Below are 15,628 nucleotides of genomic sequence, written 5' to 3'. Positions count from 1 at the left end.
AGTACAGTATATCCATTTCATGAGCAATGTATGAGGGTTCCAGTTGCCATGTCCTCACCAAACTTGGTACTGTCAATCCTTTTCATTTCAACCACCTGTGGCTGGGTGGTGGTGGTGATGACCTATTTTTTTTTGCAGTTTTTGGCCAGGGCTGGGCTTGAACCTGCCACCTCCGGCATATGGGGCCAGCACCCTACTCCTTTGAGCCACAGGCGCCACCCTGGTGATGAGCTATTTTTGACATGAAACAAGACAGTGTCGCAGAGGTGAGGGTCAGCGCTTCCAGGGGCATGAGCCAGTCTTCTATGCCTAGCCTGATGTTTCAGTGGGTTCAGAAGGAAAACGGAGACAGCAGAGAAGCCCAGAATGCTTCAAAGTGGGCATAAGAGAGTTAGACCTAAGTAAAATGCTAGGCTAATGGTGAGATTCTTGGAAAATTTTGTCATTAGCTAGGAGACCAGTGATGATGTCATTAACATAAACACACCACGAGATGACGTTTGCAGTATCTAACAGCTAATATGGTAGGGACACTGCCCCGTCACTGGTGCAGGCCAGGAGCGCATGCACCTGTACTAGCTGGAGGCTCAGCCCTGTTCACAGGTCATGATTTTAGTGGTTAAATAACGAAGCCAAGAAACCCGAGCAGAGCTGGCTGGAACGCAGTACACTAAAGCATCGCCCATAGGGGTACTGTTTCTCCCGATGGCGTTTGGGCAAATACTAATTCCGAGTTATTACAGTCAGCATGAATACTAAAAAGTGGGACAAACTCCAGGTAAGGAACACAGTGAGATACGGTATTATGCACGGGGTCTCGCTAACGTGGGAGCTCAGGTGTCCGAGGGAGGCGCGCGGGTGGAGGCCTAGGGACCGGGCTCTCGGGGTGGCAGCGGGTTTGGCCCCGGTAGTTCGGGGAGGACACATTTCTCCGAAGTCACAGTTTGCACCCACGGCAGGACTGCCAGGTCTAGCACCCCATTCCTTCTCTCCTGGCCGGGGACGGAGCCCCCAGCTGGGGCGCCCCGCGGCCCCACCGGCCGGTCAGCCAAAGTCGGTAGCAGCTTCCCGGGGCCGGGCCTGGAAAGCGGGGATGGGGGCCGACCCACACTGGTATCCCGGGAGACCGACCAATCATCCGCCAGCTAAGTGCACGTCCCTGTAAGGCCGCGTCTGATTGGTTGGGCGCGGGCCAATCGGCTCACCGGGCGCGCGCGGGCGGGGCTGTTGGACGGGCGGCCAGTGGGGCTCCGGGTCCGGCTCCGGGTCGGGGTCAGGGTCAGGGTCCAGGGTCGGGGCGGACGGCCAGGCTCGGGCAGCGAGCCTGCGGACAATGGTGTGAATGTGCGTGCCAGCTATCAAGAGCGACCCTCGTGTGAGCCAGTCTCCGCTTTTATCGGCGGGGTGGTCGTCGTCCTCGCCACCGCCATCAAGGTGCTTTTTGAGTGGCCTCGGGCCCTTGTGCCGGTCGTCGGGTCCGGGCCGGGCCCGTAGGCATGCACGCAGTCCCAGAGCGCATTAGGACAGGCAAGTGCGCCCAGACCCCGACCAGCCTCCCTTCCATTGGCTTAAGCACAAAGAGGCAACTGATGGTTTCACAAAACAAATCGTTAGGAGCAGGCCTCCAGGCAGGGCGAACACAGTGCGCAGGGATGGTGGTCCTGGACCGTTCCTCCTCGTCTCCGGGGTTCCTTTCCTTTGTGGGGCTTCCCATGTGCAGACAAGGTGATCACCAAGACCTCCTGAGCTTTACATCTTACCAGATTATCAACCCAGTGAGTTCAGCCACCGGAACCACATAGACTGAGATGGGTCTGGCCTCCGCAGTAAAACAGCAGTGCTGTCACTGCCAGATGGGGGCTGGTATGCTGTGCAGGGCAGTGCCCTTCATCCCTGTCCTCAGGCATCAGCTGAGGGAGTTGATGTTTGACTCTATTACTCTAATGAAATAGCCATATGAATAATTATTATGATAATAACGAAATACACAAACTCTTGTATCACTCATAGTTTCCAGGTTACAAAGCACTTTGACACACCACTGTCAAGGGAATGGGGCTTTGCTTTATGTTTGATTTATACCTGCTGAAAACTGCCCTTGGCCAACACTGTGCTGGGGAGAGGGAAAGAGTAACACAGAGTCTCTGTAACCCCAAATAAAAACCCCACCTGAGTTTTTATGCTGGAAGGAGTTTCTTTGCAGTTTTGACAGTGTTTTCCTTCACTATTTCAGTAAGCTGGGGGTTTCTGACAGTCATAAGTGGTGTGATTGGCAGCTTCAGGTCTTGGAAAACTCTCACCAGGTTGGATCGCTCCTGTCTTTCCTAATGGTCCAAGCACAAGTTTAGCTGGAGTATACTTGAAGCTAGTTGGCTTGGGAATGCAGGGTTCTATGACAGCTGGCATCTGGAACCCTCCAGACATTACTTGACTACACACCTGCCTCTGCTGTCACCCCTTGGCCTAAGAAGGACAACCCCTCCCACCCATGAGATTTTATTAAAAAGAGTCTGTTCCTAGAAGGCTGCCCCAGGCCCCTACCTTAGTACCCTGGCCCTTCAGTTTTGCAAACCCTGGAACTTTCTAAGCCTTCCTTTTTATTTGTTTTAAGACAGAGTCTTACTCTGTCACCCTGGGTCAAGTGCCATGGTGTCATAGCTCACAGCAACCTCAAACTCTTGGGCTCAAGCAGTCCTCTTGCCTCAGCCTCCGGAGTAGCTGGGACTACAGGCACCCACTGTGATACTCAGCTAGTTTTTCTATTTTAGGTAGAGAAGGGTTCTTGCTCTTGCGAAGGCTGGTCTTAAACTCCTGAGCTCAGGCAATCCACCCGCCTTGGCCTTCCAGAGTGCTGGGATTGCAGACGTGAGCTACCACTACACCCGGCCTAGTTTTCCTTTTATTTTTTTTCTAGGCAGAGTACGTTTCAAACCTTTGGGGAAGATCTGCGCCTCACAGATCATTCGGTAAGGAATTCAAACCATCAGCCACTTTGCCCCAACCTCCCACACCTTGTGGGGCTGGAAGGGCAGAGAATGGGGTCCAAAAGCTCCATCTTATGGGAGGATGCACCAGTTGTGAGAGCCTGTGGTAGCAGCAGCCACCCCTGAGCCCTCAAATCACTGTGCAGGGGCACCCACTGCCCCCTTTCACACACTTAGTGCTTATGATGCCTCACTGAGTTTAGGAGCCCTGGGAGAACTGACAGGCCACCTAATATACCTGGTTTGGGCTTCTCCATCTGCCCCTAGAGGTGATGACTGCCCTTCCCCCTCCCATGGGCCTTTCGAGGGTCCCTTGGGATGGATGCGGAAGTCCTTGCAACCATGGATCACACTGTGAAGATGACACAGATGGCCTAGAGGCAGCACTCACCTCCCCGGAGGCTTCTAGAGCTGGTTGTGCTCTGTCCTTTTCAGAGGGGTCATGAGACTGGTTCAGTAACGGGCAGTAACTACCTGAGAAGCCCAGCATAGCTGCTGTACAGAGCCCCCTCCAAATGACCTTGGAGGGCCTCAGGGTGAGGCCTGGGCACCTGCCTGTTTCTGAGCTGCTGCAAGAGCTGGGGGGCCTGCCCCTGCCCCCCACACTCTCACTCAGAGCATTGACCGGCTCGGCCAGAGTCCCCTGGCCCCCTGCGAGTTCAGTGTCATGTTCAATTCTGTCTTCCCTGGATCCCGCTCAGATGTACCCTGGCCCCTGCACTGTTCTCCGAGAGCCCATCTGCTGTGCGTGCCAGACCAAGTTTGGGGGCCATCTGCCCGTGCCTAGGGCTGAGGCGGCACTGCCTTACTGGGTCCCTCTGTCCCTGAGACCCCGAAAGCAGGTAGGTGACTTAAACCAGGGGGTCTCCACCTAGGGCCGAGGGTGCACGTCAGGGCATCAGCCACCTCAGAATTACAAGTACTTTTTTGTTGTTATTTCAGTTAATATATACTATAACCTGTTAATTCAGGTTAATGTGAGGGTACAAACAACTAGGTTGCAATGTTTGCATTTGTTGGGTAGAGTCCTTCTTGTAGTTGAGTCCCATACCCAAAAGGTGTGCCCTATGCTTGTACATTGTGCCCATTAAGTGGGAGCACACCCATCCCCTCCCTTCCTCCCCTCTCCCCCCATCCCCCCTAAAACACATTTTAAAATTATTTTTATTTATTTATTTGGAGACGGAGTATCACTCTGTCACCCTAAGTAAAGTGCCATGGTGTCATCATGGCTCATGGCAACGTCAAACTCTTGGGCTCAAGTGATCCTTCCTCCTCCCCTGAGCTGTACCTGTCCCCCACACCTTGCCCCATGTGCCCCCTCACCTGGCTGTTCCTCTGTATTCTTGGCCACAAGTCCTTTATAATAAATGGGTAAACCTGAGTAAAGTGTTTCCCTGGGTTCTGTGAACCATTCTAGCAAGTGAACTGAACCGAAGGTGGGGTTTGTGGGGAACCCCAATTTATAGCTGTCTTTTGACTGGTGTTCAAAGTGGGGGGAGCCTTGTGGGACTGAGCCCTCACCCTGGGGATCAGGTAGATGGGTCAGAGTTGAATTGATCATGGGCACCCTGCTGGTGTCTGCTGGCGACTGGGCCTGTGTGGGTAACCCGCTCCCCGCACCTGGAATCAGAAGGGTTATGTTAATTGGTTTTGTTTTTTTTTTTTTTGTATTTCTAAGGGTTGGTTTTGGTGAAGTGGGATTTGTTAGATTGGCCTTGGCTGAGGGAAACGTGGTTTGGAAAGAGGAGGAGGAAAGGGTTTGGGGATGAGGCACCTTTGATTTCTGGGTGGCTGTGTGTCCCCCATGGTGGAGCTGCACTGTGCTGTGCTTGCTTTAACTCTGGATATCACCTGTGGGGTGGAAGGTGGGTCCTGCTTCCAGGAGCTGGTTCACTGATGCTCAAGGAGATGAAGCTAATAAGAAAAAAGCAAATATTCAACCCCTAAATGAAATTAAATGAAATTTAAACAAAGAATGTGGGTCCAACCTTGCCACTAGTGAGTCTGAGCTTCAGCCCCAGGCCCCAGGGCCCCCGTGCTCTTTTCTCCCACAAGTGGCCAGTGCCCTCTTGTCTGACGTCCGTCAGTCGCCGTCCCTTTCTGAGGGGGTATTCCAGCTGTCCGTCACTGCTGATGTGGTGCAAGGAACATTCTTGTGCCCACAGCACTTAACATGCACAAGCATCCTCAGAGGGGACATTCCTGGGGTCCCAGTGTGTCTGCCATCCTGTAGACCTCGTCTCAATGCCAGCAGAGCCCTGTTCAGCTGAGAATGCCAAGGCCAGGGGTGCTGAGTGTTTTGCTCAAGGGCAATTGCTGGAGACCTCTAGGCTCAGGACAGGGCCAGGTCTTCTGACACCATCCCACATGTTCTTCCTGGGTATCATGCAGATATCCCACTGCACAGGGCAGATGGTGGGTGATGAGGGCAGGCAGGCCACGGGGCCCTGTGTCCCCCACCCCGGGAATGTTCTGAAGGGGAGACTGTGTTCCCATGGTGGGTCTGGGCTTGTGGTGGGAGGGACGCAGGAGGAGCTCTTTGGGCCCAGCTGGGCTATCCGTGCGAGGCTCCAGCTGCTTATGAACCCGTGGCTCCTTCCTCTTTGCTAGATCCCAAAGACGGTCCGGTTTCATATCCCCCAAACTACCAAGATGTGCTCCTGCTCATGCCACAGCTTTGGGGGCCGCCTCCCAGTGCCGAGGGACCAGGCAGTGATGCCCTACTGGGTGCCTCAGGTCCTGAGGTCCCAGAAGCAGGTGAGGAGGGCCAGCCTGCAGTGTGAAGGGGAGCACAGGGTGCCTGGAGGCCCCCGACAGAGACCTCTGCCGCTGCCTAGAGAGGGTCCCTTGACAGCTGCCCTGGGCTGTGGAACACAGAAGGTGCTGGGCTGTTGGGAGGACCGGCAGGTCTCCCAGGTTTCTGGGCAGGCAGTGCTGGGCAGGGCCGGACCACCCGGTTCTCTGCAAAGGGTTTTCCCCCGTCTCCTCTGTCCCCTTCTTGCCTCCTCCCTGACCTGGCCTGGCTCTCTTCCATCTTTCTCCTCACTGTCTGGCATCCTGTGGTTGGAAGCCCTGGCCCTGACACAGCACAGGGGGTGCTGGGAAGGACCATCGCAATTTCCTGTCCTTTTTTTTTTTTTGTAGAGATAGAGTCTCATTTTATCACCCTCGGTAGAGTGCTGTGGCATCACAGCTCACAGCAACCTTCAGCTCTTGGGCTTAGGCGATTCTCTTGCCTTAGCCTCCCGAGTAGCTGGGATTACAGGTGCCTGCCACAACACCCGGCTATTTTTTGTTGCAGTCTGGCCAGGGCTGGGTCTGGACCCGGCACCTTTGGTATATGGGGCCGGCACTCTACCCACTGAGCCACAGGCGCCGCCCATCCTGTCCTTTCTCTGATCTGTCTAGCCACCACCACATCTCCTGCCACAGGGGCACCTTCCTCCCCTGCCCCAGTCTCTGGGAGGGAGGGACGGGCTGCTGCTGCTTTTTTTTTTTTTTTGAGACAGAGTCTCACTATGTAGCCCTGGGTAGAGTGCTGTGGCATCATAGCTCACAGCAGACTCAAACTCTTGGGCTTAAGAGATTCTCTGGTCTCAGCCACCCAACTAGCTGGGACTACAGGTGCCCGCCACAATGTCCAGCTATTTTTTTGTTGCAGTTGTTTAGCTGGTCTGGGCTGGGTTCAACCCCCACTCGGCGTATGTGGCTGGTGCTGTAAGCACCACGGGCTTCTTTCCTTCCTTCACCCAGACCCCCTTTGTTTTCCATTAGTGAGTAGTGAACTGTCCCGGGGTGAAGGCCTTGTGGCAAGGAGACCATGGCTGGCATTCTGAGCTGGCCTCTGCCCCTGCCCAGAAGGTCCAGTCCAGATCCCCTGCCCTCCCCTGTGGCAGTGGCTGGGCTGACCGCACCCGCTCCTTGTATTCTAGGTGGTGATGCAGCAGCAGAGCAGCAGAAGTTTCCAAGGTAACATCGAGAATCTCCTCTCATCCCCACCCTGAGTGTCACGGGGGATGGTGGGGAGGTGGGGAGACTCCTCCTGTCCCCAGACCCCTGTGAAACAAAGAGGACCACAGTGGTGCCAGGCCTGCGAGTCCCCTGTCCTGCTTTCCCAAGGCACTGGTTGTGCCGTCTTTCCCCAGGGAATGGGAGAAGCCTCCACTGCCCAGCTCACCCTGCCCCTCAGCTGGTGTCAGCTGGGGATGGAGCAAGTGTCCAGCACGCCTAGGCGATGTCTAATCTTCTACAATTCCAGACACAGGAGGGGCACGTGTGCGTCTATCCCCGACACAGCACATGTCCCTGTATACAGCCCGTTATCTGGTCCCGTTCCTGTACTCACAGCATGTCATATATTCAAAGCACAACATGGACCTGTTCACGACACAGTGTGTCATAACTCACGAGTCAGGAGCTAGCACCTGAGCCTTCTCATATTCATCATCACTTCGTTGTACCCACACTCCTGTCGTGTGTAGGAAGCTACATCTTCCACTCGAGTGTCTGAGACAGGGACGCCTGAGCGTTCATGCTCTCTTCATAGTATCCTGGGGACGCGCAGCTCCACCCACCACCACGTTCTTTGTCTCTATACCAAGTGGGTCGGACTTGCCCAGCACTGTGCCTCCTGGAGCCGAGGGCTGACGGGTCTGTGTTTTCTGGGCTGGCATCGTACCCTCCCCTGTGGGCCTGGATGGCATCTGTGAGTGGGTGTGTCTGCGAATGGAAGTGGGCTCCTGGGAAGGGAGTGTTTTCCTGGACCTGCGGGGGGCTGGGGGAAGTGAATAGTTGTCAGCCGATGCACTTATCTCTTACTGGTGCAAAAATAAGCACTTTTTCTTTTTCTGAGACAGAGTCTCACTTTGTCGCCTTCGGTAGAGTGCTGTGCCATTACAGCTCCCTCCACAGCAACCTCCAACTCTTGGGCTCAAGTGATCCTCTTGCCCCCAAGTAGCTGGGACTAGAGGTGCCCACCACAATGCCCTGCTATTTGCAGAGACGGATCTCACTCTTGCTCAGGCTGGTCTTGAACTCCTGAGCTCAGGCAATCCACCCGCCTCGGCCTCCCAGACTGCTAGAATAAGTCGTTTTTCTTAATTAAAAAGTAGCATGCTTAGTAGCAGTGTGATCTGTCACAGCCCTGGCAGGGGTCAGGATGGAGGGAGCTATCCACATTGTAACGCCTGGGCAACTTTTCGTCCATGGCCCTGTGGAGACCCCCACCCGCACTGGCGTCTGCGGCAGGAATTTCCAGAGCAGACATATTGGAGCCACTTGAATGCCTCTTGTAGGACATGAGTGGAGGGTATTTGAAATGTGGCACTCACCATCTGGGTACGCAGCGGGAAAGACAGCGAACGGGACTCATGTGAATAACTTGGGAAGGTCCCCAAGAGTTATTGCTAAAGCAAGCCGTCGGCCAGGCCTCTGTTGGTGTAAACCTGTAGGCCAGGGCTCCGTCTGGGCACAGATGGAGGTCTGGGAGGTGTGTGTCACAGGTCACCCATGTGGGCCCAGCGGGAAGGGCTTGGAAAAGACCCTGCAAAGAGGGAACAAAGCCGGAAGTGGTACGATGGCGCAAGTGGCAGGCACAAGAGCCAGAAGTCGCCTTCGCAACGAAAGTCTGCGGCAGTCGGAAGCGACTATGGGAGAAGCTGCCCTTGGAACTGTATATTCACACACTTGAGGGTTTATTTTTATTTTTTTTGTAGAGAAAGAGTCTCACTGTACCACCCTCAGGTAGAGTGCCGTGGCATCACACGGCTCACAGCAACCTCCAGCTCTTGGGCTTACGCGATTCTCTTGCCTCAGCCTCCCGAGCAGCTGGGACTACAGGCGCCCGCCACAACGCCCGGCTATTTTTTTGTTGCAGTTTGGCCGGGGCTGGGTTTGAACCCGCCACCCTTGGCATATGGGGCCGGCGCCCTCCTCACTGAGCCACAGGCGCCACCCGAGGGTTTATTTTTATTGATTATTTTTGGCTTTGAATACTTTGGATTTTAGGAACAGTGAAAAGCTTACTTACTTTTGAATCATATACATCACTGGCATGTTTCTAAAAACTAGCATTCATTTTTCTCTGAGCTTTGTTTTGTAGTTCAGGAAATTTAGACCCCGAGTCTGTTGTTTCCCTGGGCTGTTGTCACCAAGAAATCACCAGCCAGGAATACCTTCTGCATCCCCCTGACTCGACCTAGCCTCCCCATCCCGGAAGCCCCTCACACCTGCCCTTTCTCCACCCAGAGCCCCCCTTGACTCCCTTTTTCCGCCACAACCGCTGGCGCGTCTGCTGTGACCAGCGTCCCATGATGCAGTGGCAGCAACTCCAGGCCCCTCACCAGGACAGGGCCCCGGTGCCTCGGTGGGAAGCCAGCACCCCGGCTCCGCTGCTGCCCACGGGCCTTGGGCTCCTCGCACTCCTCCACGTCATCCTGAGGGTCATCGTGGCCATTCGGTGAGCAGATAGACCATGCTTCTCCCCCCCCCTCCCCCGCTCGGAGATGCCTGGCAGGGCTGAGGTGTGGTGCCCAAAAGGGAGGATTCCACCGGACGCTAGAGTGGCCATCATGCTGTGCAGGCCCCACTTCTCCCCCTTTCCAAGCGAGGTGTTAGCCATGCACAGCCATATGGAGCAGAGGGCCAGAGCGGCCAGGTGACGGGGCTCTTGGGGGATCAAGCCCCTTTCCTGCTCCCGGGAGACCACCAGAACGGCCGGGTGGCGGGGGCTCTTAGGGGCTCAAGCCCCCTTCCTGCTCCCGGGAGACCACCCGTTGATTTCTGTCATCTCATGGTGGGTCTTGGTGCCGTGCCAGTGTCTGGGGTCTGACCCCTCTCAGGGAGGGGACCTGCTCCCTGTCCTATCTTCAGCCAGGGCCACCAGGCTCTGGGTGGGGAGCCCGTCCCCTGGAGTCCAGTCCCCACCCTCCTCCACAAGTGTTGCCCTGGAACGCTCATGGCTCACAGCTCAGGACCAGAATACCTCCAGGGCACCCCTTGGTCCAGGGGTCAGAAAAGCCCCTCCCCTCCCTTTTCTTCCTTTTCCCTTCTCCCCCTCTAGACACTCATGGTACGTTGTTCCAGGTGGGGGTGGCATATGCTTTTGTTCTGAAGTTCCCCCAAAGTGTGGTTGAGCTGAGGCTCAACCTGCATGTTTGTACGGCTTCCTGTTTCCCAACCCCTGGACTTGGTATCCTGAGCCCCCCTCTTTCATCCTCGTCAACATTTATCTCAGGGGCCCCGGAAACCCCTCACTCTGCAGTGTTGGCTCTGAGCTGAGCTTGTAAGGCACCAGCCAGCCATGTGGGACATCGCGTGTTGTGTGCCTGGGATGTGCGGGCGCCCAGTGAGCTCCCCGACTCCGCACTCGGGGCTATCTTGGGAGGAGCTGTGGCTGTCTGGAGGGGAGAGGGTGAGCTCAGAACTCTCACCCGGGAGCCCTCCTGGTCAGGGCAGACCTGCTTTAGCCTCGTTTCCTGTGCCGTCTGCACGGTCCTCTCCATGGAGCAAGTGGGCTCTCTGAGGGGACTGCTCCCCTAGCCGGGTCCCTCCCTGGCCGTGAGCGATGTGGGGACCCTGGAGGTGGGGCACCCAGCCGCACCCACGGAGGCTGGCCACCAGGGGCACTGCAGTCTGGGCCATGCTGGACGATGCCTGGTTACTGCCTCTCTCTTTGCCTTCCAGCCAGATGTTCTGGTTCTGAAGTTGGAACCTTCAGCAGCTGTCAAGAACATCAGCAAAAACGTTAGTTACAATCAGGATCTTCAACGAGAGTCCTCCGAAAGGGGGGAGTGTATGATATCCAGTATTTTAGTATAATTCAAACCAAGATTCAATCCAAATTATTTACCATCCGGTGATTCTTAGTTGCAGCAGAGCTGGTATGAAAGTGGGTGAAATTTTGTTATGCATGCAGCCAATAAATGTTATTTGCAAAACTCGGAGCTGGCCACTTGAGTGATCGCTTCTGGTCTCCCTTCATCAGGGAGGGGCTTGTTCCCCATTTCTGTGCCCTGGGGAGAGGGGCCAGCCTGAGTGTCTCCTCCCTCTGCCAGGGCAGAGCAGGGAACAGACCCACTGGATAAGGGCTTGACACCTGTTTCAGGTGGGTCTCACTTTAAGTAGCTTAACTTTGCTGATGAATTGCATTTTAAAATTTGACATAACACACATTGTTAACATTCACTTTTTAAAAAGTATAAAATTCAATGGTTTCTAATATATTTACAGTGTTGTGCAACCATCGGCACCACTTCCAGAACGCTTTCATCACTGTAAAAGGAAACCCCACATCCGTTAAGCCATCATTCCTCCTCCCCCGGGAGGCCCCGGTGCTTGGAAACCAGGAACCTGCCTCCTGTCTCTCTGGATTTGCCTGTTCTGGGCTTTTCATATAAATGGCATCACACAACATGCAGGATTTTTGTGACTGGCTTCTCTCACTCGGCTGTTTTTATTTTATTTTATTTTTTAATTTTAAGTAAATTTACTTGAGGAGGTGCCCATAGCTCAGTGGGTAGAGCACCAGCCACATACACCCAGGCTGGCGGGTTCAAGCCCATCCTGGGCCAGCTAAACAACAATGACAACTGCAACCAAAAAATAGCCAGGCGCTCTGGCAGGTGCCTGTAGTCCCAGCTACTTGTGAGGCTGAAGCAAGAGAATCGTTGAGCCCAAGAGTTTGAGGTTGCTGTGAGCTATGATGATGACATAGCACTCTACCGAGGACGACCAAGTAAGACTCTGTCTTGAAAACAAACAAACAAACAAACAAACACAAGTGACTAAACTGTTGGTATTTATCACGGGTGTGGACCACTGGGTCTGCGTGTTCTCAGACTGTCCTGGACCCGAGTGTCATTGTCCGTGTCACATGTGGCCTGGGGGGAGGTGAAGGTGGAATCCCGGACAGGGCCCTGTTGATGGAGCTGAGACTCTGACGCTGTTGATCTGGTTTATATGTTTTACGAGGTGCCTACTAGGTACTCGGGGACGTCCCCGTCCCTCGTGTGCTGCTGACAACCAGCGTGAGGTCTTCTAATTGGCTTCGCACGTAGCTGCACCCTCCCTCAGCCCTGTAACGGTCTGGAGTAATGAGCTCTCCCCATCTCAGTGTTTGTGTAATGCTTTATTCATGGTCATGAAACGGTGGCAGCATTAATTTCAGGGGAACATTTAATGATGTATGTGTTTGGTGAAGGTCCCAGCTCCTGACCCGTAGGTGCCAGATCTGTTTGGGGCCATGCGAGATGTTTTGCAAGAGAGAAAAAAAGAGGTGCTGTTTTTTTTCAGGAAAAGAAGAGGCGTTTCACAGCTGAACCTTGTTCTTCTGGGGAATATTTGTCAAAGTCGACAGAAAGAAAACGTGGAAATTTCCAGTAGTTCTCCTTTAAGGAGAGGGACCTCTTACAACCCGAAGTATAATTGTATTCCTCCATTTGCTTACAGGCATTGGATTGTCCATCAGTCCATTCGTCCACCCATCCACCCACTCACTCCCATTCATCACTCATCCTCCTGTCCACTCCACTCACCTACCTCTCACTCCGTTCATTCACCCACTTGCCCCCCATCTACGCACCCATGCACACAACCATCCATTCATCTATCCACCCCCTCACGCTCCCATCTAAACTTCAGCCACCCGCCCACCCCCACTTCCATAAAACTAGTCATCTATTCATTTTTCCTTCATCCACCTGCCTCCATATTCCCCCATCCACCCACCAATTTGCCATCCACCATCTCTTATCCATCCATATTCATGCACCTGTTCAGCACCCATCCATCCACCCATCCAAAAATCCATCCATTCCTCCATTCAAACACCCATTCACCACCCATCCATCCACCATCTAAACATCCATCCATCCATCCATCCATTCAAACACCCATTCACCACCCATCCATCCGCCATCTAAACATCCATCCATCCATCCATCCATTCAAACACCCATTCACCACCCATCCATCTACCATCTAAACATCCATCCATCCATCCACCCACCCATCCATCCACAAAGCTATTTACCACCATCCATCCACATATTTATTTAGTTGCCCACTATGTGGTCCATGCTATGGGAGATATAAGGAAGAGAGGAAGAATTTCTCCCCTAAGGAGTTCACAGTTTAGCAGAGCTCCTAGGACACAAACTCGGGTAGTTCCTGCACCAGGCACTTGGAAGTGATGATTGGATAGGACACCACTGCGTGCTGCTAAAGTGCATGGTCTTCAAACCATGCCACCTGGTTCGCACCCGAGCTCTGCCATTCCCTCAGGGTGAGGCCTCAGGTAAATTGTTTAACCCTCTGACACTTGATTCCTCTTTTGTAAAGTGGAGCTAATAACAGTATCAGCCTCGTGGGGTGAGTCTCCAGACTTAGGTCCTAGGTGTGTGTGTTTGATAAAACCCCTAGTCTGGTACAGACGAGACACGTTACACAAGTGGGAGGCACGTGCTGGTCTTTGAACACCGCCGTGTGCAAACATGTTCTCTCACTGTGGATAAGTGGCTGAGGGTCATGCAGCAAAGGCCGCTGGCAGTGGGTCCACAAGGCTGGCCAGAGGCTGTGATTTTCCGGTAGCTGTGCTTGATTATCTCTTCAGGTCACTGCTGAGGTCAGCAGCGTCCAAAACTTCCTCACTGGCCACCTGCCCCCATCTCTACCCCCTACAGATCATCATTACATCTGTGGCAGAGTGAAAGCTGAAGTCCCCACCGTGGGTCGCCAGCCCCGCAGCCCCCTGCTTCTCGGTGGGGCCTCACCCCTAGATACACCCTGCTGGGGGTGTGGACGCCTGACGGCTGAGCAGGTGTGGGGTGCGGTGCGTACAGGAAGACCCCAGTGTTGGGGTTCGCACTGGGGATTGTGCTGCTGCTCAGCGTGTCAGAGTCGCACCGCATATCGCTAGTCTGGGAAAAGATCAAAACTCAAAATCTGAAGTGCGGTTTCCACTTAATGCACATCACTTTTGCACCCCTGATAAAGTCAAAAACCCATAAGCCGAGGCACCGCAAGCGGGGCCATCTGTGTGTCTTTTAGTGTATGCTTTGCGCCCTGTGTGTCTCCCCGCATCAGGGGTGAGCTCCCGGGCCTCAGGCCCCCAGCTGATCATCCTGTTTCTCTGGAGGTGGCCATGGTACCAGGAAGCGGCTGGTGGATAGACACATGGACTTTCTTGTTCACAGGAACCGAGTGGGACGTGGCCTCTGGCAGCTGTGGTGTCCCCAGTTTTGCCATTGGCTGAGTGTCTGGAAGAGGGTGCGAGCTCTCTCTGATTGCCTGCAGCTCTGAGGACAGTCTCCCTGACGCCCAGAGTCCCTGTCCAGACTCTGCTGTGCCCTGCCCTTCAGTGCTCTGTGGCTTCTGTGTGTTGTGAGGAGAAGCACTGAGCCCTGGGTCCTGCTGGTCATTTATCAGGTCTGGTCTGCCTGGGTTGGGTGGGGCAGGATGGGCCAGTGGGGGCACAGCAGGATACAGCTGGGGCTAGTTCCCGGCGGGGACATGGCTGGTCCTGGGGTGAAGGGTGCTGTGGGACCCCAGATTCAGTCTCGTGTACCTGACACACAGCTGCAGACAACATGGTGGCGTGGGACATGAGGTCCTCCACTCTGTCTTGTCACAGAGATGAGGCCTCCAGCTCTCATGCGGGGTGTGGGGGGTAAGGTGTGGGCGTCTCTATCACTTTTGGTCTCAGGCAACTCCTGGAGCCATTGGGCTCCTGGGCGTGAGCACTGACTGCAGATTCCTCCCAAAGGACAGACTGGACAGGCCAGTGCAGTGCAGTGGCCCTGGAGCTGCCCCCTGTTCTACGAAACAGCTGTGCCCACAGTTAGAAACTGCTGCGAGGACCAGGTGGGCAAGAGACAGCTCCGGCCTAGTCCCTTTTCCCATCAGGGCAGGAGGCAGTGTCGTGGAGGGGGCAGTGAGGAGGGTCCTGGGCCTGGTCCTGGTCCTGTCTCTGGGCCTGTGGAGGCCCTGCCTGTCCTGCTCCCTCTGCCTGGAACTCCCGTGTCCCATTCCACCTCCCTCATTAGGCCCAGTGCCAGAGTCATGGCCTTTTAGCAATTGGATCCAACTCCTCTCAGATCCATTTTGTCAATACCATCATAGTGATGCAAAGAATTCATTCCAGAAACAAAGCTGGGCAGGTGGGGGAGGGGCGGCCATGCAGCCCCATTCAGGACACAGTCAGTCTGAGGGACTCTGAGCCCGAAGTGTGCTGCTGATTTGCTGGCTGGGTGGACAGTGACGTTGGGCCATCATACTTGGTGGTTAACAGCCAGGGGTCAGTTTGTGAGTGGAGCCCACTGGCCAGGTCAGTGATTTCACTTTCCTGAACTTCCTTTTCTCCTTTGCTGAATGAGATGTCGCTGGTGACACGCTCAGGCTGATGCCTGTCTCAGAGCAAGCGGTGTGTATTAAACACTTCACCGATGATAAGTCATGCTCTGAAACAGGGTCTGTGACCAGCCCCAGTTCACAGACATCAGATTCAAGAGATGCTCCGGCAGAAACGTGACCTGCCTGTCAGTTTTCCGGTGCTTCGCAGCCAACCGTGGACTCAGCAGCCTCAAACAAGCCTTAATTATCTTACATGGGTTTTGAAAATCAGGAACCCAGGAGCAGTTTACTTG

At 54.4% G+C, this 15,628-nt stretch overlaps 1 protein-coding gene across 1 annotated transcript; it reads left to right on the top strand.

Annotated features, from left to right (window-relative positions):
• The first annotated feature begins 1,300 nt into the window (after window positions 1-1,300).
• Window positions 1,301-10,922, top strand: C2H16orf95 (chromosome 2 C16orf95 homolog). The gene is made up of 7 exons (XM_053554329.1): window positions 1,301-1,434; window positions 2,915-2,966; window positions 3,686-3,826; window positions 5,598-5,744; window positions 6,920-6,956; window positions 9,234-9,444; window positions 10,671-10,922. Exons 1-7 carry the CDS (start codon window positions 1,343-1,345, stop codon window positions 10,687-10,689), a joined length of 699 nt encoding a protein of 232 aa, XP_053410304.1. The 5' UTR covers window positions 1,301-1,342; the 3' UTR covers window positions 10,690-10,922.
• The last annotated feature ends 4,706 nt before the right edge of the window (window positions 10,923-15,628 follow it).

The sequence above is a fragment of the Nycticebus coucang genome, chromosome 2, assembly GCF_027406575.1.
Source record: "Nycticebus coucang isolate mNycCou1 chromosome 2, mNycCou1.pri, whole genome shotgun sequence".
Classification (NCBI taxonomy): Eukaryota; Metazoa; Chordata; class Mammalia; order Primates; family Lorisidae; genus Nycticebus; species Nycticebus coucang.
This window is presented reverse-complemented; position numbering and strand designations above follow the sequence as displayed.

Excerpts from the sequence above, each read along its gene's own strand:
- C2H16orf95 (XM_053554329.1), top strand. The coding sequence starts at position 1,343 with ATGTGCGTGCCAGCTATCAAGAGCGACCCTCGTGTGAGCCAGTCTCCG. Across the intron at positions 1,435-2,914 it reads TCCTCGCCACCGCCATCAAG|GCAGAGTACGTTTCAAACCT; the intron begins GTGCTTTTTGAG and ends TTTTTTTTCTAG. Across the intron at positions 5,745-6,919 it reads TCCTGAGGTCCCAGAAGCAG|GTGGTGATGCAGCAGCAGAG; the intron begins GTGAGGAGGGCC and ends CTTGTATTCTAG.